This window comes from Elgaria multicarinata, chromosome 17, assembly GCF_023053635.1.
Source record: "Elgaria multicarinata webbii isolate HBS135686 ecotype San Diego chromosome 17, rElgMul1.1.pri, whole genome shotgun sequence".
In the NCBI taxonomy this organism is placed as follows: domain Eukaryota; kingdom Metazoa; phylum Chordata; class Lepidosauria; order Squamata; family Anguidae; genus Elgaria; species Elgaria multicarinata.
In genome coordinates this window covers 15,526,500-15,552,753 of record NC_086187.1, presented here as the reverse complement: position 1 = coordinate 15,552,753, position 26,254 = coordinate 15,526,500, and the positions used below count along the sequence as shown (strand labels likewise).

General features: G+C 49.1%; 4 protein-coding genes across 19 annotated transcripts in view; 2 read left to right on the top strand and 2 right to left on the bottom strand.

The window, feature by feature from the left end:
- The window catches only part of ERCC4 (ERCC excision repair 4, endonuclease catalytic subunit), a 35,736-nt gene extending 31,061 nt beyond the window's left edge, over positions 1–4,675 (bottom strand). For all 3 annotated transcript variants that reach the window (XR_010026235.1, XR_010026234.1, XM_063143023.1), the window contains exons 1-2: positions 4,490–4,675; positions 1,046–1,226 (exon numbers count right to left, since the gene is read on the bottom strand). Coding sequence is in view for 1 of the 3 variants with exons in the window: in XM_063143023.1 (XP_062999093.1) it covers positions 1,046–1,226; positions 4,490–4,675 (367 nt within the window). In the remaining 2 variants the exon portion in view is untranslated. The remainder of the gene's footprint in view (positions 1–1,045; positions 1,227–4,489) is intronic.
- LOC134409982 (major facilitator superfamily domain-containing protein 1-like) overlaps positions 1–26,254 on the top strand; it is a 319,448-nt gene that overhangs the window by 197,669 nt on the left and 95,525 nt on the right. The window lies entirely within an intron of this gene.
- On the top strand, positions 5,778–11,791 carry NME3 (NME/NM23 nucleoside diphosphate kinase 3). Of its 2 annotated transcripts, none has more exons than XM_063143583.1 (5): positions 5,778–5,849; positions 6,972–7,036; positions 8,405–8,506; positions 10,323–10,435; positions 11,190–11,791. In XM_063143583.1, exons 1-5 carry the CDS (start codon positions 5,807–5,809, stop codon positions 11,305–11,307), a joined length of 441 nt encoding a protein of 146 aa, XP_062999653.1. In that variant the 5' UTR covers positions 5,778–5,806; the 3' UTR covers positions 11,308–11,791. The 2 variants fall into 2 exon arrangements, with proteins under 2 accessions (XP_062999653.1, XP_062999652.1); XM_063143582.1 differs by having other exon boundaries at positions 6,972–7,102; positions 11,190–11,787.
- MAPK8IP3 (mitogen-activated protein kinase 8 interacting protein 3) overlaps positions 17,301–26,254 on the bottom strand; it is a 72,350-nt gene continuing 63,396 nt past the window's right edge. For all 13 annotated transcript variants that reach the window (XM_063143602.1, XM_063143604.1, XM_063143603.1 and 10 more), the window contains 9 exons: positions 25,619–25,699; positions 24,713–24,780; positions 23,662–23,810; positions 21,395–21,566; positions 20,511–20,624; positions 20,090–20,128; positions 18,598–18,780; positions 17,933–18,076; positions 17,301–17,466 (listed from right to left, as the gene is read on the bottom strand). In XM_063143602.1, coding sequence (XP_062999672.1) covers positions 17,345–17,466; positions 17,933–18,076; positions 18,598–18,780; positions 20,090–20,128; positions 20,511–20,624; positions 21,395–21,566; positions 23,662–23,810; positions 24,713–24,780; positions 25,619–25,699 — 1,072 coding nt within the window. In that variant the 3' untranslated portion in view covers positions 17,301–17,344. The remainder of the gene's footprint in view (positions 17,467–17,932; positions 18,077–18,597; positions 18,781–20,089; positions 20,129–20,510; positions 20,625–21,394; positions 21,567–23,661; positions 23,811–24,712; positions 24,781–25,618; positions 25,700–26,254) is intronic.

The window sequence follows — 26,254 nt, the reverse complement described above, 5'->3', positions numbered from 1 at the left end:
CCTCCTAATGTTCCTAAGGTTATAAAGCATGAAGTCTATGTGTCCTCACGGAGAGAGGACTGAATAAGGGATGGGCTTGAACCTTAAAGATCCTGGTGGCAGTGAAACCAAGTGTGTGCAAGAGAAGGTGATTTCTGCTTAGGATGAGAAAGGCCTTAGAGGAAGGGAATTCTCACTAGGATAAGGGCAGAACATCATCATGGCTCAAACGAAGAATCTGTTTTCAGCATCGGAGCTGAGCTCACAGTCTTTTCTCACAAAAATCAATTCCTGGTACCCCCTGCTCAAACTACCTTAATTTCAGCAGCCTTATTTAAGACGGGTGGCTCTTTTTCCTGTTGCTTTTGTGAAACTATTAGGAGTCAGAAACCCCTAAAGATCGAATGCATATCATCCAGAGTTCTATCATTATATCCCAATCTGCCCATTCCTGCACTACACACTGGCTGGGTTCACACAATACCGCAAGCCAGATTACAAATTGAATGTGGGCTGTTATTGAACAGTGGCTTGTTGTTGAATTGTGGCTTATTGCGTTGCGTGAACCCAGCCACACCCACGCAAACCATGGTTTGTTAACCACAAACAACCCACAAAGTGAACTGACGATTTGTTGTTGGGTTGTTTGTGGTTAACAAACAATGTTAGCACAGCTGAGTTCAACCACAACCCATCATTCAACACATACTCATCCCATATTCTAGTTGTCTTGGTGCATAAGGGAGAAGAGGAGACTAAACAGCACACAGGGGACAGCCCAGAGACTGCTGCATAGCTTGATAGCTAATCTGTAGTTTACGTAGCATAATATATAATTTAGCTCTTATGTAGCACTGACCTCTAGTGGGAACGACACTGTAAAAGGAAAATACATATTTTTCAACAATAGATAATGAAATATTATAAATCTCCATAAATGTGGATGAGTTACCTCAGCAGAGCAACGCTCACATTTTTTCAGTCTAGACTCAAATTATGCATGGGTGGGTGTAGGATGGGTGGGGGAACCACTGTTAGAACCAGTTCTCGTTTGCAAGTTTCTTACCAGTGATAAGATCGGAAGGAATCCTGTCTGTCAGAAAATCCACCACCAGAATTCGGCTGGTTGCAAAAATGACCCCCCCTTGGGTGTAAACTTCATAGCGACTGTTGCTTGCAATTTCATTTGTAACACGTCGAGGAAGATGAGCAACATTATCGGTCCTTAACTGGTCTATAAAAAACTCCTAAACCAAAAGTAAGCGATTCAGAATTAACACAATGTGAAAAATAAAAAAGATGGTTTAGAAATATGTGCAGAGCAATCCTGTGCTTGTTTACTCAGGAGCCTAATCCACTACGTTCAATGGGACATGCCCCAGGTAACGGTGTACAGAATTATAGCCGAAGGGTGCTATAAAAATGTCATATCACAGCATGATCCACAATGTGTTTACTCAGAAGTAAAACTCAGTGATGCAATGGAACTTCCTTTTTAAATTTGTTTCGGGTCTGGGGTAACTGCAGGTAACCGCAGGTCTGGGGTAACCACAAGATTTGCAGAAGTAGAAAAAAAAATCATATAATATATGATGGAACAAATTTGTTTTCTGGAGTTTGAGCTAGGACCTGAGACAAGGTCAGGACAGGCCTTTCAAATTACAAAAAAAAGGGGATTTCAACTGAATGTTAGGAAGAACTGTCTCCTGCACAAGCATGCATGGCATTGCACTGCACAGCAGGTTAATTGCGTAGTTGTCTAACGAGAGCCAGTGTGGTGTAGCAGTTAGTGTTGGACTGTTTTAGTTTATTTTGCAACCACAGGTCATAACATAGTAAACCAAACATGCACACAGAAATAATAATAACAATAATAAATACATCATTCATAAAAACAACAATTAATGACTAAAATACAAGTAAAATAATAAAATCCTAAATATCTAACTGTGGTTACAGCTATAATGAAGGCAATCCCGGTATTAAAATGATTCCTATACAATAGTTTAGCAAAGTGTCTAACCAGAATAGTAGATACAGTTACAATTCTCTTTCTAATTTTCTAGGAAACATCGGGGCCTGCTCCTGCTGGACTCTTCCCCCCCCCCCCAGGGCAAACTGCCATCTTGGCCCTGTGGGGAAGAAGAAGGACCGAGGGGACAGGAGCAGGCCGAGGAAACATCGGGGCCTGCTCCAGTTGGATTCCCCTCCTTCGGGAGCAGGACAATCCCATCAGCCCTTTTCCCAGTCCACTTAATTTCTCTCTCTCTCTACCTCTTCCCTCCTGAACTCCTTTTCCTTGTGTGTCATGTCTTTATTAGACTGTAAGCCTGAGGGCAGGGACTGTCTTTTTTGCTAAGTGTAAGCCGCTCCGAGAGCCTTTTTTGGCTGAGGAGCGGGGTATAAATATGATAAATAAATAAATAATAAATAATTTTAAGAGTCAGCAAGGTAAAGTTGGCCACTTGGTATTTGACCTAGGAAAATTAGGGTGACCATATGAAAAGGAGGACAGGGCTCCTGTATCTTTAACAGTTGCATAGAAAAGGGGATTTCAGCAGGTGTCATTTGTATATATGGAGAGCCTGGTGAAATTCCCTCTTCATCACCACAGTTAAAGTGCAGAAGCTACACTAGAGTGACCAGATTTAAAAGAGGGCAGGGCACCTGCAGCTTTAACTGTGGTGATGAAGAGGGAGTTTCACCAGGTTCTCCATATATACAAATGACACCTGCTGAAATTTCCTTTTCAGTACAACTGTTAAAGATACAGGAGCCCTGTCCTCCTTTTCGTAGGGTCACCCTAGGAAAATGCATCCGTGAGCAGGCAGTAAACACATTCTGCTTCAGAGCCCGTGAATTTAGCAATAATCTGGCCCAGTGTTTAACTCTAACTACTTCATAGAGCAGGCAACTTAGGACATAATGGGCCTGTTCAGATAACGAGCTAAGCCATGATTAGGCTGCTAACTCTTTTGAAGCAAACGATTAGTGAGTGTATTTAAACCATGATTATGTAGCCACCGTGGTTAGGAATAGTTCACATGACATGCTAAGCCATAATGTTCAGGCCTGTTCAGACAACAACATAAGCCATGGTTAGGCTGCTAACCCTTTTGGAGCAAATGATTAGTGAGTGTGTTTAAACCATGATTATGTAGCCACCAGGGGTAGGGATGGTTCACACAACACGTTAAGTCATGGTCCACATGACACACTAAGCCATAATGTTTAGCTCAACATGTTTAACCACCGTGGCTTAACATGTCTTCTGCACATGGTCAGTGTTTAATGCCTTCCATTTGCCCCTGGTTTCCTGGGCCTCAGGAGACCCAGGTTCTAATCCCTAGTAGGCCATGAAGCTCCCTTTGGGGCAGCCCCTGACTCTCAGCCTAGCCTACCTCACAAGGTTACTGTGAGGATAAAATGGAGAGGAGGTCTACATAAGGCACCTTGGGTTCCTCAGTAAGACTAAATGTTCTCCCTTTAGCAGTTCAGCTAGGACAATATAAGAGATTACTAATTAAAGATAGAGTATGTGGATGTAACGCAGTCTCTATCAAAGACTTAATTCATGTTTTGCTTGAATGTCCTATGTATAATGATCTTAGAAATATATACATTTCTCCTTTGCTAAAATCGCTGAAGGGCTCCTCATCACATGCTAAAGTTTGTCATTTGTTATCAAAGACTTAATTCATGTTTTGCTTGAATGTCCTATGTATAATGATCTTAGAAATATATACATTTCTCCTTTGCTAAAATGGAAAGGAGGACAGGGCTCCTGCATCTTTAGCAGTTGCACAGAAAAGGGAATTTCAGCAGTTGTCATTTGTATGCATGCAGCACCTGGTGAAATTCCATCTTCATCCCAACAATGAAAGCTGCAGGAGCTATACTAGAGTGACCAGTTTTAAAAGAGGGCAGGGCTCCTGCAGCTTTCACTGTTGTGATGAAGAGGGGATTTCCCCAAGTTCCCCATATATACAAATGACACCTGCTGAAATCCCCTTTTCTATGCAACTGTTAAAGATACAGGAGCCCTGTCCTCCTTTTCATTGGGTCACCCTAGCTAACTGCTTGTAACACAATAAATTGACTGACTGACTTTGGGTTCCTCGCAAGAGGAAAGAAAAGGCAGGATATTACACAGGCGAGAAATAAATTTTCTTCCACTGCCCATTACGCCTGGAACGCTCTTCCAGAACATTTGAGAACTACAAGTTCAACCGCAGCTTTTAAAGCTCAGCTAAAAACTTTTCTTTTTCCTAAAGCTTTTAAAACTTGATTTTGCTCTGACTTTTATACTGCCTGTTTGGTGCATTCTCTTCCCCTCATTATTGTTTTATTATGATTTTATTAGAATGTAAGCCTATGCGGCAGGGTTTTGCTGTTTGTTGTTTTGCTCTGTACAGCACCATGTACATTGATGGTGCTATATAAATAAATAATAATAATAATAAAACCAAACAGCCCGGCGGCTCCATTCCCCCGAGGTCTCTTCCCTTACCTCCTCTGCAGGGCTGGTGTTCAGCACCAACACCAGCCTGGCCGGTTCGCAGTAGAGGCGGAGGAAGCGCAGGAGGAGGCGGTCGATGCCCAGTCCGCGGGCGCAGATGACCAGCCCGTCCTGGTGGAAGAGGTCCAGGAAGATCTGGGTCTCGTGCTCCAGCGGCGCCCCAACCGCCGCCGCCATGTTGAGTCGCTCTCGAGAGCCGCCGCCGCCGAGGCCACTGCGCATGCCCAAAAGGAAACTCACGGCGGCAAAGGAGGAAAAGAAGAAAACCCGAAGGTCCCTCGTACCATAGAGACACAGAAGATAGAGCGACACGCCAAGCACCAGGACTTCCGGTTGAGGTTGCTAGGCGCCGCGGTGTGTTTTGAAACACAGTTCTGCACATGCGCTCTATGCTCCTCGCGTTGCAGACGAGGGAAGGAAGGGCTGTGACTGAGGCAGAGTGGCTTACAACAGTCCTGCAGTGTAGGCCTCTGTTAATAGGGTAAGCTAGAAGGGAGGCTGAGGCTAGTTTGGATAGGGTGACCATATGAAAAGGAGGCATCTTTAACAGTTGTAAAGGGAATTTCAGCAGGTGTCATTTGTATGCATGCAGCACCTGGTGAAATTCCCTCTTCATCACAACAGTTAAAGCTGCCCTCTTTTAAATCTGGTCCCTCTAGTATAGCTCCTGCAGCTTTCACTGTTGTGATGAAGAGGGGATTTCACCAGGTTCTCCATATAGGCAAATGACACCTGCTGACATCCCCTTTTCAATGCAACTGTTAAAGATGCAGGAGCCCTGTCCTCCTTTCCATAGGGCCACCCTAAGTTTGGATGCCTAACCAGAAATCCCCCCCTCCCAATGCAAAAGACTGTAAACTTCCCTCAAGGGGCAGCAAAGCCCAGCCTGGTTAAGCTGTCCCCACTCCCCAGCCCAAATCCTTTCTCACGCAAAATCTGTCTGCTCCATTGACTTGTCTGCGGAGGCGCTGAGCTTTTAAAGCTGCAATCTCATGCAGGTTTAGACCGGTGGGGATGGTGGGGAAAGTCCTACAACTCCCAGCATCCCCCAGCCATCCGTTCTAAACCTGCATAGCATAGTGACCTATATCTTTCAAACCTTTCCCCTAACAAAATAACACCCACCACCAGCAAATAAAACCGGAGTTGGAAAGAATCTGGAACTTCTCTCTTTGCTGCTACCTCTTGAGCTTCAGCAGCAAGCGTGCGCGCTCCCGATCGTTCACCCCGGCCTGCGTGCGCGCTCTCGCCCTTGCTTTTTTCATTTGCTCTTTTGGGTTCTTTCTTGCGGCGGCTCTTACCGCCACCATGATCTTCTTGCTGGCCCTGTTTGCTAGCATCTTTCAAACAGGTGAGTGCCGGGCAGGGACCTCTACCTTTCTGCACCCAAAGATCTTGGGATGCCCCATGAAGTCTCCCCTTTCCCCTCGCCTCCTTCTCTGGGCAGCACTGAACCAAGCCTTCCTGGGTTGCATTTGCTTATTGATTCCCTGGAAGCAACGCCCGTCTCTCTCCATTTCCCCCTAAGGAGATCCTTCTTCTCTCCCTCTTTGCTTCCCTTCTCGCACTTCTGAGGTGCACAGTGAGGGTTTGCTCCCTCTTTCCTCCATCTGTCATCGTCATCATCTCCATCCTCAGAGAAACTGTCGGTGGTGTACATGGATGGTTCTCCCCTCCCCCCCCCCTTTACCCTCCTAACAACCCTGTTAGGTAGGGTCGGCTGCGAGATGGTGGCCGGCTCAAGGTCACCTGGTGAATTTTATGGCTGAGTGGAGATTTGGAGCTAATTTTAGTCCAGCGCTCACAGTACTGCAATAAGGGTGCAGTCCAGGGGGGTGATCTACACTACTGCTTTAAAGCGCTTTATAACAATTTTGACAACTGTTGGGGCCCAGGACACACTGCATATACAGGTTTCAAAACTTTTTCAAAGTGCTTTAAAGCGCTTTAAAAGCAATAGTGTAGATCCCCCCGCACTGTGCATGTTTAGACAGAAATAAGTCCTACAACTCCCAGCATCCCCCAGCTGGTTGGGGAATGCTGGGAGTTGTAGGATTATTTTTTTGTCTAAACAAGCAACAGATTGCGCCCTAAATATCCAAGTATTTGCCTTCGCCCGACCCTCACCCCTCTTCTATTAATCTGGAATAATTTCCACCGATGAAATCGCACACATGGGAGCTAAATTTACACAATCTTGTAGATTAGAGTCGCTGTTCCATACATTGGGGGAATTCTCCCTTTTCCACCGAATGTCCTGATGCGCCTGTGCACAGGAAGGGGTTGGAGCTTTGAATGGTTTCTTTCTAGGTGTCATCAGGGAGACATGAGAGTGGGCAAAAAGCCTCCCAACCCCAACTACCTTTGTTAAATCCCTGCAATTACTTGAAAGAAGAGCACTTTTTGCACAGAACTTATATCTGAAATTGTACACTGGAAATTTGAAATCAGCCCTCCTCTTCCCCATTTCTAGCTTTCACCGGTCTGAGTGAACGCACCTTCCTGGCCATCAAGCCAGATGGGGTACAGCGGCATCTGGTAGGCGAGATCATCCGGCGCTTTGAGAAGAAGGGCTTCAAATTGGTGGGAATGAAACTCGTGCAGGTAAGGATGGCCGGCCAAAGGCCTTTATAATAGGTCACGGGTGGAGAGAGCTTTCCCGTTCAACGTCTGGAGGGCACCAGGTTCCTCACTCTCTGTGGCACTCCAGTGTCTCAGCTAGAGAACGCCTTCTCTATCACCACCTCTCCGATCGATTTAACTGGATTGAACCCGGGACCTTATTTATTTATTGCATTTATATCCCGCCTTTTTTCCTCCAAGGAACCCAAGGCAGCGTACATAATCCTCCTCTCTACTTTAGCCTCACAACAACAACCCTGTGAGGTACATTGGGCTGAGAGTCTGTGACTGGCCCAAAGTCACCCAGTGAGCTTCCATGGCTGAGTGGGGACTAGAACCCGGATCTCTCAACTTGCAGTCCAACACTCTAGCCGCTACACCACACTGGCATAGGGTGATCCTCCCCCATGTAAATGCCATGCATCCCTTTACCTCTCTCTCATGGAAAGCTCCCAGTCCAGAGGTGAGGCTACGCATACAACTCAGGGCTGTTCGTTAGCGGGCAGTTCTCAGGGCAGTATCCATAAATGAGGCCCTGCTTAAACAAGATCCATTCACTTCCATGGGTCTGCTCCATGTACGAGTACCACTGGATGCTGCCCTTAATTTCTTGACCTTGAATTGTTGCTATGGTCATCCTCATCAAAGTTTCTAACCTGTCCTTCAAGCAAGCAGTTTACAAAGGGGAAAAAAGGAACAGCCCCAAAAGATTGAAAACAGTAAACACACTAAGGGCGCATCCCTATGCGTGTTTAGACAGAGAAAAAGTCCTTCAATTCCCATGTGTCCCAGCCAGCTAGCTGGGGCACGCTGGGAGTTGTAGGACTCTGTCTAAACACGCATAGGGATGCGCCTTAAGAGCAGTCAATAAAAAACCAGCATTAAACCACAAGCAGTTTAATTTATTAAGAAATAAAAAGCCTGGAAAATAAAAGGCTCTTTGCCTGCTGTCAAAATAACAGTAGATTGAGCACCAAGGGAGCCTCCCTAGGGCGAGTGTTCCACATGCAGAGAGTCACCACTAAGAAGGCCCTAACCTCTGTTTCCACCCCGCCTCATCTCTAACAGAGTGGGCACCCAAAGAAGGGACACTCCCTCACATAAAGACCTTAACTTATGGACAGGCACTAATGCTCCTTGGCAGAATTCTTCTTCGGGGTTCAGAAAAGCTGGATTTCTCTGGGACCCCTCTGACTTTGTGCGGTCGCCCCTGGCCTAAGTGTGAGCCATTAAATCAACCGTATGCCTGAATACAATATTGATTGGATCCGTGTTTCTGAGCAGGCTTCCGAAGACCTGTTGAAGGAACATTACATCGCTCACCGCGAACGCCCTTTTTACAGCCGCCTAGTGAAATATATGAGCTCGGGACCTGTCGTGGCCATGGTGAGTAAGAGAACGTAAGAGGAATGGCAGGGCTCCGTGGAATCTTTGCCTCTGTTCCAACAAGGCAGTTCTTGAATTCTTTGGAGATAAAATGCCAATACCTAGAACGCAGGAAGATGCCTTATATCATGGGTGGTTGATCTGTGGCCCGCAGGCCTGATCTGGCCCGTGGAGGTTGCCGCTCCGGCCCACTGAGGCTGGCGGGGGGAGTCATCTGGTCCCCCACCCAATTTTACTTCTCCACCCCTATTTTATACCAAGTTGGACTGTTGGTCCATCTAGCCCGGTATTGACAACACTGACTGGCAGCAGCTCCCCAGGTTATCAGACAGATTTTTTCCCCCCTAGCCCTATGTGGAGATGCCAGGGATCGAACCCTGGGACCTGGTGCATGCAAAGCAAGTGCTTTACCACTGAGCCACAGCCCTTCCCCTGCTGTTTTCATCCCCTGTTGGTATCATCCTAGATGCTAATAGCAAACCCAAGGCTCTGGGTCCAGCTCCTGATGTAGCCAAAGCGTCCCTATCCTTGCACAACAGGGAGGTATCAGCAGGCTTGGGGGAACCATGTCCTAATTGTTCATCCCTGGCCTGTGGCTGGTTGGCCACTGTGTGAACAGAGTGCTGGACTAGATGGACCCTTGGTCTGATGCAGCACCAGGGCTCTTCTGATGTTCTTAACCCCAAGGTTTGCGGGAGTATAAAAATAATAATTAGGATCCTCCTCCCCACCCCCCAAATCACAGCCCACTAAGGAATGAACATGCACAGTCGCCACGGAATGTTGGCTGACTGTTGGGAGGCAAAAACAAATGGGAAACCATCTCAGAACGGAATGGAGTAACCTGGAACAGGGCTTGGCTTGAGCCTTGAAGAGGAGCACTCTTGTCCTGTGTACGGTGGTGCTGGGAGAGAGCTCCAGGGATCCAATCAGGGTCATTTCCCAAAGCAAGGCCAGTAGGCAGTCCAAAGTCAAATACAGGGAGAGCCCGAGAAGAGCTGGGTTAGCAGGGAAATACATGTCAGGGAGCTGGTACTCAAATATTGCTTCAGCTCTTAGTGCCTGGAGCTGAAGGCTGTGAACCCTGAGCCTTCAGAGCCCAACCCAGAGCACAGCTGCAGGCCCTTAGTGCCACCCGAGGAAGACTTTACTCACAAGCAGAGCCTTACTCCCGGGGAGTCCTTATTTCTAAGGAATGGAAAACCTTACTCATCAGAGTGCATTTCAGGCCCAAGAAATAGTCTACTAATGAGCAGAGCCTTACTCATGGGGAGCCCTTATTCTGTGTCTGTCAGCTGGCCAAGACTTAAGCGTCTGCACTCCCTGGGGCTCAGCATCTGCCCCCGAGTCCATTAAGGGACTAACTATGTCGCAAGGGGAACTGCCGACAGCTGTTTCCCCCGGAGGCCTAACACCCCCCTGATCCGCTCAAGATCCCCAGACACAAGCAGCTCCTCTGTACTGCATAGCTCAGGAGTCTCCCGGTCCTCCGCCATAGAGGACTCCTCTAGAGGAGACAAGACAACTCCAAATGGTAACATATTGCAGCAGGTCCTTTGTGTGTGTCTCTGTCAAACAGTAACCTTCTGTTGACCTCATTGGGTGATTCCCACCTCTGCAGGTGTCCTACCCATCAGCTGCGGTGGGATGTAACGGAGGGCAAAGAATAGGGTTCAAGAGCTATGGGAGCAGGCAGAGGCCTGCGGCTTCCATCATTTCCCAATGTTCCACTGCTCCCTTGGGCCGCCTGGGTAAAAAAGGAGGGACAGGCGAAGGCGACAGCTGCAAACGCGTCTTTTCCCTCACTTCGACGCAGGTCTGGCAGGGACTGGAAGTCGTGAAGGCGGCTCGCACGATGATTGGCGAAACAAACCCGGCAGATTCCAAGCCTGGAACGATCCGGGGAGACTTCTGCGTTGAAGTCGGCAAGTGAGTAAACGCTCTGGGTTTGCTTCTGTCGGTAGGCCTCTCTCCGGGTAGGCAAGAGATGTGTAGGGCTGGCATCAGTGGGGGGGTATGGTTGGGCGCCCGCCTGGGGGTAGCAGAAGCCCCCTGGACTACCAGATGAATGGCCCTGTGCAGCTCTTCTGTGTTTTCCCTCCTTAGAAAGATTCTCTGTGCTAAGGAAGCAAGATGGAAGAAATGGTGGGAAAGCACGGGTGGGTGACGAATGGATGATGGGACATGTACAGATGTCCGTGAACAAGGAAGGGGGGTTGCATGATAAAAGCCCTGTTCGGAAGCACCATCTTTCAGCCTAACCCACCTCACAGGGTTGTTGCGAGAATAAAATTGTGGGGTGGAAATGGGACGACACATACACCACCGTAAGCTCTTGGGAAGAACAGTGGGACAAACATGTCGTGGTTTTAAAAAAAGTAAGTCTGATGGGACATTTTGCATTGTCTAAGGCAGCCTTTCTCAACCTGGGGTGCTCCAGATGTGTTGAACTACAACTCCCAGAATGCCCCAGCCAGCTGGCTGGGGCATTCTGGGAGATGCAGTCCAACACATCTGGAGCGCCCCAGGTTGAGAAAGGCTGGTCTAAGGGTTTATAAAGGTTACGGCATCTGGGCCAGTTTAGCTCAGAGAAAAGGCGAGTAAGGGGTTCCTTGGAGGAAAAAAGGCGGGATATAAATATAATAGATAGATAGATTAGAATAAAACATTTCTTTCTTTACAGGAATGTGATTCACGGAAGCGATTCGGCGGAGAGCGCCCAGCGAGAGATCGCGCTCTGGTTCCATGCAGACGAGTTGACTTGCTGGGAGGACAGCACGGAGCGCTGGGTTTACGAGTAAAGAAAGGAGCGGCGGAAACGCGGCTCTTCCCGCTGTCACTCGGGTGCCGAACCAACCCGTTCGTTCCCATTTCAGCTTCTCTGGAATTTCACTGGACTCCTGGTTTTCGGTCCTTCCTTTGAATAGATGGGGAGAGGAAAGGATACTCTAAACTTGAAAGAACAGATCTCCTGAGTTTGAAGCTCCCAGTATTGTAGCACAGCCTTCCTCAATCTTGCACCCTCCAGATGTGTTGGGATTACAACCCTCATCATGCTAGCTGGGGATGATGGGAGTTGTGATCTGGAGGATGCCAGATGCAGGGAAGCTGTTGTAGCCTTTTAGTGCAATATTAATGAGACGTCCCTGCGCTATGAAGGAGATGGGCAAAAGTACAGGCCGGAGGAATTCCAATCCTCTCTTCTTTTTCGAATGTATTTTTTGCAGGCTTTCTGACGCTGCCTTTCAGTGCTGCAAAGAACACCCTGCTTGGCTGTGTCAGGGGTTGGGATTTTTTTGGGGGGGGGGCGGGGGGGATGGGTCCTGTGGGTGCCAAAACTAAATCTCCAAAGAAGGCAGAAGCAAGAGAGGCTGTGCAGTTTAGGTTTGACGGTACAGCAGCAAATGCAAACCATTGCTCCCAGTTAGCAATATTTTAGGCTTGGATCCTTATGCAACTGCTGCTTTTGCCCTGCGTGCGCTGCTGCAATTCCTTTTCAGTTGGGAAAAGGGCAATGGTTGATTTGACAGGATCCATGTGGCTGGTATCTCTTGGGTTCCCCCCGCCTAAAAATAAGCTTCTGATACTCCAGGGCAAGGCAGAGGGAGGTACTTGCTTTAGTGCACGTTTTATCTTTTTCCCAGCAGAAAGCTAATGTCCAGTAGCAACAGAATACTAGACTCTAGACTCCTGGGGATGGAGGGAGGCAAAGCGGAAAGGCCCCTTGCGTGGTTCAGAACAGTGAATATCACGCAGTGGCGCTAGAGCGGGCCCCGTCTGACGTATTATGGTTGCTGTGCTGTCGTGGCATCTGCATTCTTTCTGGAACTTTCCAGATCCTTCGTCCAACTTCAAATGACTGTACTTCCAAATAACGTTCCAAGGATTGTTTACATCTCTAAATATGTAAAGGGCTTTCTAAAATATGGGCTATGCCATTGCTTTTGTAAAATAAAAGATGGGAAGACATCAGCTTTCACTCTTTTTGTAAGACGTCATCCGGTGAGGGCCTGTTGGCTATGTTTATTTATATATTTTATTTATTATAAAGCCATCTTCAAATATTCCGATGGGCTCTCACAAAGGTGATGGGGTAGTTTTATTTTCTGTTGCTCCAGAAGGAAGGACCCAGGACCACGGAGTTTGAATTACAAAGGGGATTTCAGTTGAACATTAGGAAGAACTTCCCTGATAGTATGAACTATTCAAAACTGGGCCAGGCTGCCTCAGGAGGTGGTGGACTCTCCTATGTTAAGAGGTTTTTAAGCAGAGGCTGTACAGCCACCCATTAAGGCAGGGCTGGCCCAAGGAAGTTGCTGCCTGAGGCAAAGAACAAGATGGCACCCTCTCCCATTTCATGTACAAAAGCTGACTAGACTATTTCTTCAACACTGGTAATAGAACAGTGTCTTCCATTGAACCTGAAGGCAGCAGGGTAGCTGAGGGAACATAGGACAGCTCTCTCGTCCCACACCTTGCTGCCACCTCCTAGTATCTGCTGCCTGAGGCGACTGCTTCACCCTGTGTAATGGTAGGGCCAGCCCTGTATCAGAGATGCTGCAGCAGATTTCCTACGTTGGCAGGGGATTAGACTAGATGACCTTTGAGGTCCCTTCCTACAATTCTATGACGGTATGTGTGTGGTTAAGGCAGGGGAATGAATGGCTTATGCCTGCACACTGGCTGCAAAGACTCAAATAATTGTAACTGAAAGTAACTGAAATCATAAACATTAACAGCAAGCTTGGGTCCCAAGATATGACAGCTACGTGGTGCCAAAACAGAGCTGCTGAGCAACAAGAGGGAGGTATCCACACGCTTGGGGTTTGCAAAAGTAGGGGGGAAATCTTAGAAAGACCCGAGAATGGGACTGAGCATGCTCAGTTTTATAGAATGCTGAATATTTCGGGGAGGGGGGGAATGGGGACGATAGAATAGAGTATCCTGAAAGAAGGCAAGGCTGGCTGGGCCCCCGAAGAGGAACATTCCGCGCTGCAACCTTTTGTTGCAGGGCCCAACCCGTGTGTATTCTAATAAAAGACTAGAGACCAATGCCGCTGCTCCGCCTTTTGGCGCGCTCACCAACGCTCACGTACCGGTGATGTTAACAACGTTTTTTATTACATATAGAACAGATATGGTTTCGATTTGTTCGACAGCATAGAGGGGGACAAAAAGCACACGAGAGTGTTGTCGGCGGTGGTCTCTGCCTTTCGCACAGCAATCTCTTTACATCTTCAGACCAAAATGGCGGAGTTTACAGGCCTTAAGACACATTTTTTTAAAAAAATCCTTTTATAACGTACAAGTTAACTTTACATACATCACAGTGGAGATGTAGCGGGAGAGGTGTGTGTGTGTGTGTAAAGTCGATTCGTTTCCACCTTACTGGCAGGTCAACCACCGGACGGAGCTGTCCTCCTTCGCGGCGGCCTCCTCCTCTTCCTCCCCGCTCCCTCCATTCCATTCCCATCGGAACACATGTGCTTCTTTTAAAGGAAAACCTACTTCAAACTGCGAACGTTTCTTCAGGCGCATATACGGAGGCAGGCGAGGCAGACGAGTCGTGTTGTGACTAATAAGTGTCGGGAAACGGGAGCTGCAGGAGGCTTTATCCATCTGACAGTTCTATTCCCCACCCTCACCCCGTCCTTTTTTAAACAAGGTTCGATTCTACGCCAGAGCCAACCTGGTCTCTGTGTCTGTTTGGAATTTGGCAACAGATTGGTTTAGAAGAGTGGCACAAGCCGTTGCTGCACGTCCTCTGAGACACTGTAGTGGCTCTGCCCCCTCGTCCCTTCCCGGCCTCACCTTTTCGTCTCCTTTCCTTCCTCTCGGTTCCCTGGGTTGGATCCAGTTTTTGGCTCGTGCAACTAGGCTGGCAGAAGCGGGCTTCCTTCCCCCAACCCTGCTGCCACCAAAGCCCCCAGAAAAATGCTACTCAGAGGCTTGGGGGAGACTGAAAGAACTGGGCATGTTTAGCCTTGAGGGGAGACAGGATAGCACTCTTCAAGTCCTTGAAAAGTTGTCACACAGAGGAGGGCCAGGATCTCTTCTCAATCTTCCCAGAGTGCAGGACATGGAATCATGGGCTCAAGTTACAGGAAGCCAGATTCTGGCTGGACAGCAGGAAAACCTTCCTGACTGTTAGAGCAGTATGACAATGGAACCAGTGACCTAGGGAGGTGGTGGGCTCTCCCACACTAGAGGCGTTCAAGAGGCAGGTATGCTTTAAGTTGGATTCCTGCACTGAGCAGGGGGTTGAACTCTATGGCCTTATTGGCCCCTTCCAACTCTATGATTCTAGGAAAAAAGGAGATAAACCTTTTGTGAGTGGACCCCTTCTGTCCGTGGAAGGCAAGCCCTGAATCCAACACACATCCCACTGCCGCCCCGGTCTCTGTTCAGTCTACATGCCACAGCTCTCCTCCTGCCCTGCTGATGCTGTGGCCTTGCGTCACCAGGAGAGCTACTTTACACATTCCTTAAGCTGGGATGAGCACAGGGCCGTTAGCCAGGCTGCGTCTCCTGCTCTCAAAGGGCCAGAGAGGATGCTACACCTGTTCTGCGGCCCTGATTTACGATCCGAGTGAAGAGCGCTGGGGGGGGGGGGGGGAGGGAAGCTGGAGAGAGAGGAATTGGGGCAGAATCTATGTCACCTGCCAAGCTGAAGATCTGGGTGGATATTCTCCTGCTACCCTATATCTGGGCCGGACCTACCATTAGGCAAAGGGAGTTGGCCACTTCAATCGGAGGATATAGCATGGGGGGAGGGTGATGGCTATGGGCAGACACACACCCCGACCGTTCCTCATGATTCCCCTCTCCCATGGATAGGATCAGGCTGCCCATATAATTCCACAGGGGTAAATGCAGCAAAAAGCCGGGCAAAACATGCACAAACCCCAATAGGATATACTCCAGCTTACAGCAAATACTTATCTCTGTACCTGGCTCATTTCTTTAGGGTTTTTCGGGGGGGGGGGGAACATCTTGTCCTAGAAGATGGGGAGGCAGGCAGCATGGTATACTTTTTGCTCCATGCAGTGATATGAATTGATCTGTGCACCTTCAGGGGTACAATTCACCTTGATTTGGCGGGGGACGAGCGAGCACCATTTGCCGCTCTGCCTGGGCCCCCAGTCTGACACGTGCTCCAGCTCCAGCTCCTGTCCGTCCCATCCTGACAGTCCAGGCCCGTGCAGCATTGGTCTGGAAAAGAGCAAGTGCCTCCTGGTGTCTCCTAATGAGTGAATAGGTGGCATTCAAAGGAAGTGTAAAGGTGGCCGCTCTCTCACTGGGCTGTAGGCGCACTGAACATCCGGTTGCTCCCAGGGATGGAGCTTTAAAGGTAGAGGATGACCAACGCCATCAGCCCTTGAACCGCCTGCAAAAACCTCCTCCCATCTTTCAAGTAGTTTCGTCCCAGTGAGCAACTTGCTGCTGCTTTCTCTCCCCCGCCCCCAATATCCTTCTTGAGTTCCGGACCGTCACCAGCCCCTCTGCATCTCCTTCTGCTTCCTCTCCTGCCGCTTCTACAACTCGCTCGCAAAGAGACGGTGTCCTCTCCTCAGCTCTCACCTCTCGCCACGGACTACACTGCTCCATCTCCCAAGCGCCAGACCAGCCCCCCCTCCCGTTCCCTTGGCTTCGTCATGTGACAGCGAACCGGGGGGGGGGGGGGGAACCTAGCGTCTCGGCCTTGGGGCCACTTTTTTCCTGAATGGCCTGTAAGGTACATTTGAGCACTCTGAGCAACGCCTCAGTCTGTGTCCTGCCGGAAGGCCACCCAAGCCGGATCTGGCAAAACCACGAGTCGCGCCTTGGTGCCCTTTCAACGTTTCGAGGCCAAAGAAACCCACCCACCCCAAAATCGTTCTTGGCCATCCTCTGCCTACCCACCTGCTATCCCCTCTGTCAGCACACCGCTAGGCCCCTACAAAGAGAGGAGATCATCCCTACCTTCAGGTCTCCCTGCGCTGTTGTCCTCTGGTGCCTCTTGCCAGGATGATGATATATAAATCTTAGTTTTGTCTGAATTCCGCCTTTTCTCCAAGAGGCTCAGAACAAGTGTATATGGGACTCGAAGGGAACCTCCCACCCCAAATCTAAATAGCCCCAGGCTCAAATCTAAATAGCTCCAGGATTTGGCCCATTCCCTGGGTACTAACGTCCCACTGTTGACCAACTGTCACACTCCTGAACACTTCTGCACACCCTTTCGGCACATGCTTTGGATTCTTAAAACAGGTCCCGTCTGCTCCCAGGTGATGACTGGGCCCCACAGAGCCGTTTCAAAGGAGACAGGATAGAAGCGCAGCTTCCCTCTCTTGGAAACCACCTTTTCCCGTACTGGCTTGTCAACTGACGCGTGCCATCAGCGCTGCCTCCGTGGCGGCAAAGGCGGATAAACCAGCAAGCGGCCGGAGGTGTTATTTTTCCCATGCAGACGGGCGAGGGAAGGAGGGAGGGAGGGGGGTCCGTCTCCGAAACCTCGCCCGGCCCTTCCGAGCCGAGTCCAGTCTTCCCACGCGCTCTTCGACACCCGATCCGCCGGGCGTCGCTCTCACGGTTCTCCCCCTCGGGAAGGCCGGCGGCAAGCCAGCCCATTCAGAAAACGGACAGGCTCAGGAGGGGAGCTGCGAGCTCGGAGCTGAGAAGGAGCAGGGGAACCGCCGTCCGGCCCGGGAGCCGTTTCCGTCGTCCGGGGTTGGGTTTTCCAGCGGTAGGAGTAATGCAGGCGTTCTGTATGTACATCTTGGCATACCGGGAGTTCGGAGAGGGGGTCGGGGGGGGGGGAGAGAAAGTTACATTGGCAGAAAAAGGAAGAGGCGGAGCTCATTCGGGGATGTAGGACACCTGCCACACGATGATGTGGCTCCGTTCGGCCTTGGACAGCACCGGCTTGACCTGGGCGGCGTCTCCGGCGTTTTCCTCCGTCTCATCGTCTTCTCCATCTCCTGTGGAGAGAACTAGCACAATGAACGGGGCGGGAGGGGGCAGGCAGAGAAGCCCCCCCCCCCGGCTGCTTCAGTAAGACACACAAAATTGGTCTCTCCACAAAATTAATCACAGCTACTGCTTACACAGTGCTGTTAGATGCTCAAGGGAGCTTCTCGTATGACGCCGTCAAGCAATATGCGCATTGAGCATTGCACATTATTTATAAAAACATCTGTACCCCCCCATTCCCTATATTACAGAGATCTCAGGGCAGCGTACAGATAAAACCAGAACAATGGAAAACAATAATAACATGCACAGCTAAAAACGTATTGAATTGTTGACGAATTAAAACGAGTGGGATTTTTTTAGGAGCAAGAGGAATGCTTAAAAACAGTTTTAGACTATGCACGACCCTGCTTGGAGACATTATGCGCATCGCACCCGCCGCTGTCGCAGAGGAGTGGATGGCAAAGAACTCACCAATCCGGAAGTCGATGTAGCCCTCGCCGCCACTCAGCACCAGGACGTTTTTCAGCTTCTGACCTTCCGTCTCGATGGTGGTCGTGCTGGGGTTCTCGGAGGGGCTGTCCAGCACGCTCCCGTTCAGCGTTGCGAGGACGTTACCTGGAAGCGTGCAAAGCTTGTTAGGAGCAGCACAGAGGGATGCCTCCGGCTGTAATGCTGGAGATGACATCAGAAGCTTTTCATGGCTAATGAAGAAGTATGCAATTAAAGGGGTGCCCCAGCACCAAGAGAGGAGGAAGGACTTCTTTCCAACCTGCAGCAGATCAGAGCTAAGTCCTGGTTAGCCTGTCCGATACTCCACCCCTGGTGAAAAAGGCCTCTCTCTCCATTATCAGAACGGTGAAGAGCCAAGATATTCTCAGCTGTTCTACACCCCTTTCTGCAGGCCACATGGAGTTCACAGACCACCAGTGTTCCACAGTTCAGCTTGAGAATCTCTGCTAAAGGACAGGATCTTACCATGACACAGTGATTAATTAAATTGGACCCGGGCAAGCCGAGAAAAGCAGGATCAGCTCCAGAATTCTTCATTCGTGGTCAGATTTCGCAAGACACCACTTGGCATTACACCATGTGCTCTACCACTGTGGCCACGGAGACCACAAGACCCCCCTGCTTACCAGGCACAGAGACGAAGAATTTGACTGCGTCGCGGTGACCATGGAAGCAGAGCTGGGCTTGAGCCATGGAGCAGTACGGGATGAAGCTGCTGGCAGATTTGTCGCTGCCTTCATCACTGCCGTACACATGAATGATTCCGCCAGGGCGGCTCCCTTCTCCAGAGGTTGGGGACGTCTTATTGGCTGAGCCCAAGGAAGGAGAGAAACATATAACACAAAATGAGGAGGAAAACGAGAAAGTGGGCCTGTTCAGACAAAACTTCAGGCTCTGTGGTTAGAGAAACTGCGGTTCTCTGGGGTTAGCCCTAACCACAAGCCATGCTGTCGCACGCAACACTTTAAGCCACGGTTAGAGACGCTAACCCTGCTGCAGACGGTCTGACTGGGGTTAGTGAGTGAGCAGGGTTTAGCAAAATGCATCGCACAAGACACCTTAAACCCTGCTGCTTAACCAAAAGCCTTAATTTTAATTTTTGTGGACCGCCCAGAGACCTTCGGCTTCGGCTATTGGGTGGTATACATAATACATAAATTTATTTATTTATATAATAAATAAATAAATAAATAAATAACCAGCAGGGTTTAAGGTGTCTTCTGAACAGGCCTGGTATGTGTCAGCACCACAGACTTAAAACTACTTTAATAATAATTTCTTGTTCCCAGGGAATCCTGGGAAGTGGTGCTCCATGAATTCCCTCTTCCCTAGGGAAGACTGGGAAGTATCCCTCCATGAATTCCTTCTTTCCTAGGGAACTCTGGGAAGAGGAGCTCCATGAATTCCTCTGCAAGGGAGAACTATGGGAAAACATACCCTATCGTTTTTTCAGTCTGACTCAGGGACAAACCATATATTTTTAAAAGCGGGCTTAAACTGGGCACTTGTATTTCGAAGAAAATCAACTGTGGGCAGATCATGGACCTGCACCAGTTTCCTGCTGAAAATAACCCTCCCTGGCTGCTATTTACTGCAAACAACACCTTCGGGGACAAATCCCAGCCAGGGAGTTTTAGCAGACTGGGAGCACATTCCAGACTGAGCCCCCTGCAGGTGTTTCCCCCCTCCCTTTTCTTCCAAAAGAGAAGTAGACAGTTTAAGCATGCTTTATAGTATGGCCTTCATTTGAACAGAGAAAACCCAGGAATGCACAGCACTGATTTGCCAGTGCCTGTGACATCACCCTCTTCACATGCAATTTCCAGTCTTCCGAAGTGGTGCAACCTTAGGAAGATAGGGCCGTAAATTTTGTTGCTTGAACATGTCAGGCTGGCCTTTAGAAGTGGCCCGTTCAACATCCCAAACACAGATTTACAAGAATGTTTCTGTCGCGACATATCTTGGTGGTCTTTGACTGAAAATGAGAGGTGGGTGAATAAGCAGCTTGGAGGAGAGAAATGGGTGGGTGGATAAAGGGATGGAGAAGTGAGCGCAGAGCTCAATGGTCAGATACGGGGTGGCATCTGGGATCTCGAAGGAAGGAAACCTAGGACTTACCCCTGAGCCCAAGCAGCTGACCTCGGTGGAGGACTACAGCTAGGCAGCAGAAACAAGTAGGCGCACAAAGGGGAAAACAGGGAACGAGACCACAGGTTGGGGAAGAGAAGGAAACAGCAATTACTGGGCGAAGCAGCAAAGGGAGAATCTTCACATTTTGTGCATTTGCAAACAATACATTTATTGATTTTTTAAAAGGAAGAAGATAAAAGTTACATTTTAAAAGAACAGATAGAGATTTAAATGGTCATTCCGGGAAAGCTTCTCGGAACGATAAAAGTTTTCAGGAGGCGCTGAAAACAAGGCAACGTCGGTGCCTGCCTGACCTCCGACGACAGGGAGTTCCAAATGAAGGGGGCCACCACCCTGAAGGACACGCAGTGAAGGGAATGGAAACAGATGCCCGGCCAAGGCCACTTACTCTCAGTCAAAGGGATGGAAATGACGACCCCGTTGCCCGTCCCTACCCAGAGGCGATTGCCGGCGATGAGCAAGGCCGTAATCCGCACAAAGGAGAAGCCCAGCTTTCCGGTTCCTGAATGAGAGATGCAGAAAGAGGTGGTCAGGGTCAGGTAACGCAACGGCACCCACGCAGCAATTCACTCCCTGCCCCCTTCGAAACTGTTCTTGCTCTCACTTTCTCGCCTCCTCTCCTGTCTCCCCATTTCACAGAATCATAGAAAAGCTGAGTTGGAAGGGGCCTACAAGGCCATCAAGTCCAACCCCCCACTCAATGCAGGATTCCACCTTAAAGCATCCCTGACAGATGGCTGTCCAGCTGCCTCTTGAAGGCCTCTAGTGTAGGAGAGCCCAGAACCTCCCTAGCTAACTGGTTCCATTGTCGTACTGCTCTAACAATCAGGAAGTTTTTCCCGATGTCCAGCCGGAATCTGGCTTCCTTTCCCTTGAGCCCGTTATTCCGTGTCCTGCACTCTGGGATGATCAGGAAGAGATCCTGGCCTTCCTCTGTGTGACAACCTTTTAAGTATTTGAAGAGTGCTATCATGTCTCCCCTCGATCTTCTCTTCTCCAGGCTAAACATGCCCAGTTCTTTCAGTCTCTCTTCATAGGGCTTTGTTTCCAGACCTCGGATCATCCTGGTTGCCCTCCTCTGAACACGCTCCAGCTTGTCTGCGTCCTTCTTGAATTGTGGTACCCAGAACTGGACGCAATACTCTAGATGAGGCCTAACCAGGGCTGAATAGAGAGGAACCAGTGCCTCATGCGATTTGGAAGCTATACTTCTATTTGCTTTTCTGCTCCCCCCTCCCATCCAGCCTCGGTTCCTGGGGCTGTTTTGTTTACCGAGCATCTTGCTGACGTAGGGCTCGATGTCCACATCCTGGAGATGCTGATGGCTGTGAGCATGGTAGAGCCTCAGGGTGGAGTCCAGGCGGATGGAAACCCAAACGCCATCCCCGATCCAAGCCAGCTGCCGAATCTGGCTCTCGCGGCGAGGATGTGCATCGAAGGACTTCTGAAAAGACAACGGAGGAAGGAAAGCTTGGCATATATTTCTGCTCTGAGGGTTTCCTGGGCAAGGCTGTCTTGACTATGAGGAAGTAATTCCTCTCTTGGGTACCAGGCAGGGTCTTTGTGCAGGAAGTGATGTCATCTTAGCGAGGGGTTCAGGACGCGAGTTCAGGGACAGAGCTTGAATGGAGAGGTGGAGGCATGAAGGCCCATAATGAAATCCACAAGCCCTAACGCTGACACCCCATCACAATTTTAGCCAATCATGGCCTCCCTTATAACTTTCTAAAAACTGTCAGCAAATTGAAAAACGTTTAGCTGATCATGTGTACCTCCCTAGACCTTAAGGTCATCTTCAGAGGCCCTCCGTGTCCCTCCACCAAATGAGGTGAGGTGGGTGGCCACCCAGGTAACGGGTTTTTCAGGGGTAGCACCTCAGTTGCAGAATGCCCTCCCCGGAGAGGCTCGCTGCGAATCTTTCCGGCACCAGGTGAAGGTGTGTTTTATTATTATTATTTTCCCAGTCCCCTTAGTCTTTAAGTTAAAAAAAAATACATCTGCGTATTTTAAGACCTTGTCCTGTGGTTGGTTTTTAATGTGGTTTTTGACTCTAGTTTTCTTCTGTTTAAAACTGTTTAATGTTTTTGCATCTCACTTTTTTATGCTTTGTATTTTACGGTTTTAAGATTTGTTTTGTGAACTGCCCAGCGACTGGGTCGTACAGCAAAGTAATAAATAAATAAACAAATCCTCTTTTTAATGAATTTGAATGTGCACGTTGAATGTGCACGTAGAGGTGCATTTTCTTATAAGCTCAATCAAGTGTGAGATGAGCTAGCTATTCAACAGAAGCTACTGCTCAGTGAGGCAGTGTGGGAAAGGGCAGAAGTTGGCAGGAGACAGATTGGAGTCTATCAGTAGATCGCTCAGTGATTTGTTGGGGTTCGGCAAAGTTTTAAGGATAGCAAGGGGTGGGGGGAGAACACACAAAACCACAACTATGGCTGGTCTTCAGCTACTCTCAGCCTCAGTATTCCTCACCTGTAAAATGGGATTAGTCATTGATTGCCTTAGACTAGGTCATTGTGCAGTTTTGCTGGCCATTTGTATAGCTCTGTTGTTGTTGTGTTTTCGGAGCCCTTATGACAGCTAAAAGACTTATATTATCACATTGGAAGGGCAAATGCTCACCTCCCATAGTGCAATGGATTGAAAACTTAATGCTGTCAAACTTTTGAATGGGTGTTATACAGGCTCAACTTGCAAGTGGATAAGTACATGGATATCTGGTCTGCTTTTCTTGAAACCTATGCACAACTCTCTCCTTTTTCCTTTTAAAATGAATGGTATACCTGATGGGGGGAAATGATGATATTCCTATATATATATAATGTTTTTCTTTTCTTTTTCACAATAAAAAAAGAGAAACATTATCGTTGTTATTATTACTTACAATTCTATATCCCCCACAGGCGAAGGTCTCTGAAGGTGCTGTACTACATCTGTAGTACCTCTGATGTAGACTTGAACTTGTATATGAAGAGCAGCCCAGTTTGTGACTCATGAGAGACAGTGTGGTGTAGTGGTGAGAGTGTCGGACTGGGACTTGGGAGATCCGGGTTCTATTCCCCATTCAGCCATGGAAGCTCACTGGGTGACTTTGGGCCAGACACAGACTCTCAACCTAACCTACCTCACAGGGTTGTTGTTGTGAGGATACAACGGAGGCGAGGAGGCTATGTACGCCCCTAGGGTTGCTTGCAAGAGGAAAAACAGTGGTATAGTAGTAGTAGTAGTAGTAGTAATAATAATAATAATAATAATAATAACAATAATTATTAGGAGGAGGAGGGGCAGTAGCTAACCCCTGAATGATGGTGCCAATAAATCACAGCCTCCCTGATGAATTCTTGGGCCTCCTTGAAACTGGCTTATACCAACTAATCTCCTAAGCCTTTGTTGATGAATGTACCGCTTTTGAACCTTTCAGTCCCAAAAGCACTTGTATCTTCACGCTGCAACGAAACGATTTACCGAGCACTCCCACAGACAGGTGGCGCTTTGCCACGTTACTTCCTTCAGGCTCACGCTCACCGTACCTCTATCTGCATCGTCTTGGGCTGGATGACGTGGATTTTGTTCTTGTAGCCGCACCACACGCGGTCGTACACCACGGCCATGCAGCGGATGGAATGGTGCGTGTGGCCCAGGTCCATGAGATGGTAGTTGCTGAGGTCCCACTGGCCGTCTGAGGAGAAATATGAGGACGGAGGAGGAGGAGGAGAGCGGATGAACAGGAGGGAACAGTTTGGCTATGGAATCGTTCCAATGGGTTGGGTCCAAGTGTGGGGAACCTCCGGCCTGCAGGCCTGAGGAGTTTTCTCATCTGGCTCCATGGAGGTTTGGGTTCCCTCTACAGGCCTGGTCCCTTCCCCTCCCCTCCCCCTCCCCTCCTGGCTGTTGAGGAATTTTAATATTTTGAGGGAGAATTCAGTCATCTCTTGAGCACTGGAAACTTTGTCAGCCATCCCAAGTGTTTGGAATAGAGTAAGATTGTCAAACGAATAAAAAATTCAAAATGAACCACTTAGGACTGTTTAATTGCAGAATCAGTCGGACAAGCGTTGCTTTTAGAGGCTCCCTAGCAAAGGAGTAAGGCCGTTCAGCCTCCCAGCCTTCTGGACTTAGAAGATAATGGGACAGACTGAGAGGTATTTCTCCCCAGTCCGGAGCTTATGCACGGAGGGAAGTGGGAGCGCACCGTTCCTCCTGGCTGCCTTGCAATCTGGCATAGAACACGTTGCATTTTACATGGAAAGGCCCATAAAAATTACATAAAATGAACATTATGCTTCTGTGCTTACACGCAGAGGTGTCACGTGTGGGCAGGCGTGCCAGATGAGCGCAGAAAGCAGAGTGCACTCTTGCTTCCCTCCATGAATCAGGAAGAAGTCGGAATACGTATAATCCAGTTTAGCCTAAACTGGGATTTCCCGGTTTCCTTCCCAGTTCTGCCAGTCGTGGGCCACGCAGATAAGACATCTTGCCTCTTTGACCCCCACCAAAGGACTCATTTCCAAAATCCTAATGAAATATCTGTCTACAGCTTTGCAGGGAAGCGGCACCGTTTCCCAGGATGCTGAATCTCACCTTCTCCCCGATGGAATATCGCTAGCGTCCCATCCGCCAGGGCCACAAGAACACGTCCTTTCACGTGCCTGAATGCACCAAGAGAAGGGGGGCAAATCAGTTTCAAAGAAAGGGAATAACATGCCATGAGAAGGATCATAGAATCATAGAATAGCAGAGTTGGAAGGGGCCTACAAGGCCATCGAGTCCAACCCCCTGCTCAATGCAGGAATCCACCCTAAAGCATCCCCGACAGATGGTTGTCCAGCTGCCTCTTGAATGCCTCTAGTGTGGGAGAGCCCACAACCTCCCTAGGTAACTGGTTCCATTGTCGTACTGCAACATGACTAGGACTGTGCGTCCTCTACAAGTTCTGTAAAATTGCACCATACAAGCATAGGAAACAGGTGGAGAAGCGGGCATCCTGAGAATCTAAACTTTAAATTAAAAACTCTCGCACATACAAATTTCTAGCCCCTGTGAGTGAGGGTGTTTAGAATGTCAGCAGCTGTGATGACGGGAGGAGTGTGTGTGTGAAGACGATTTCCAGTGGCTTAAGGGGAAGGACTTGGACGTTCTGCAACAGCTGTCCCCATCCTGTACCCGCCAAGTGTTTGAGTAGTTGTACTCCAACACAGCGGGAGGGCTTGCCTACGTGAGTCCTTGCCCCTCCCCATGACTAAGGGGCTTCTCTACACAGAGGCTTTTAATCCCGCAACTTTATCGGGGCTTCTGCAACCCGATCCGGTGTGTAAACTGGAGACGTAAGGGATTGAGCCTGGGACCTTCTGTGTGCAGTGCACGTGCCCTGCTCTGCACAAGAGCGGCAGCCCTTCCTCCGAGCAGCCGGAGATCATTCTCTCTCTCTCTCTCTCTCTCACACACACACACACACACCATCATTAATTCCGCAGTATGTCTACTTACACCAAACTTAGCACCGAGTCCTTCAGCTTGATTGAGTGTAGGCACTTCTTCCAGTTTGAGACTGCCGAATGCACGTACAACCTGGGGGAAAGGCAGGTTAAGTTGGCAGGAAGCCGTCCAAGTCCCATACCAAACTATGCTGTAAAGAGGGGCTTGTACGTTTATCAGCAGTCCGGGGAACTACCAAAGCGGAGTTCAGTCTAAGTGGAACAAGGCGGAGGGGAGAGTTCTTAAACCGGGGCTCCCCACAGCCCTGGGCTCCAGCCTGCCACCCCCTCACAGCCTGACAGAGATCTGCCAACCGCCTAGGCTGTGGCGCCAGGCCCAGCCTGTGATGGAGCACTCAGGTCAGCTGACCCTCCAAGGGCCAATGCCTTTCCACCAGGCCCTATAAAACCACTGCTTTGGATCTTGCCCCTTAGTTCTGAGCAATGGGTTTCGCTGTGAGGACTGTGCCCTGCTGGGCTGCGATCTGCCTCGTCTGACCTTCAGTTGTTGCTTTTAGACGTTAACCATTGGAGCTGGTGGCTCCGGGTTTCAGTCAGAACTCTAAAGGAGCTATCGAAGGTGTGTAGGATGCAGGGAGAGAGTGGGCAAAGCAAGCAGGAACCAAACAACCCATATTTGCTTGGTCAT

Coding starts and splice junctions, on each gene's coding strand:
- NME3 (XM_063143582.1), top strand. CDS start 5,807: ATGATCTTCTTGCTGGCCCTGTTTGCTAGCATCTTTCAAACAG. Junction 7,103..8,404: donor TGGGAATGAAACTCGTGCAG/GTAAGGATGGCC, acceptor GTTTCTGAGCAG/GCTTCCGAAGACCTGTTGAA. Junction 8,507..10,322: donor CGGGACCTGTCGTGGCCATG/GTGAGTAAGAGA, acceptor ACTTCGACGCAG/GTCTGGCAGGGACTGGAAGT.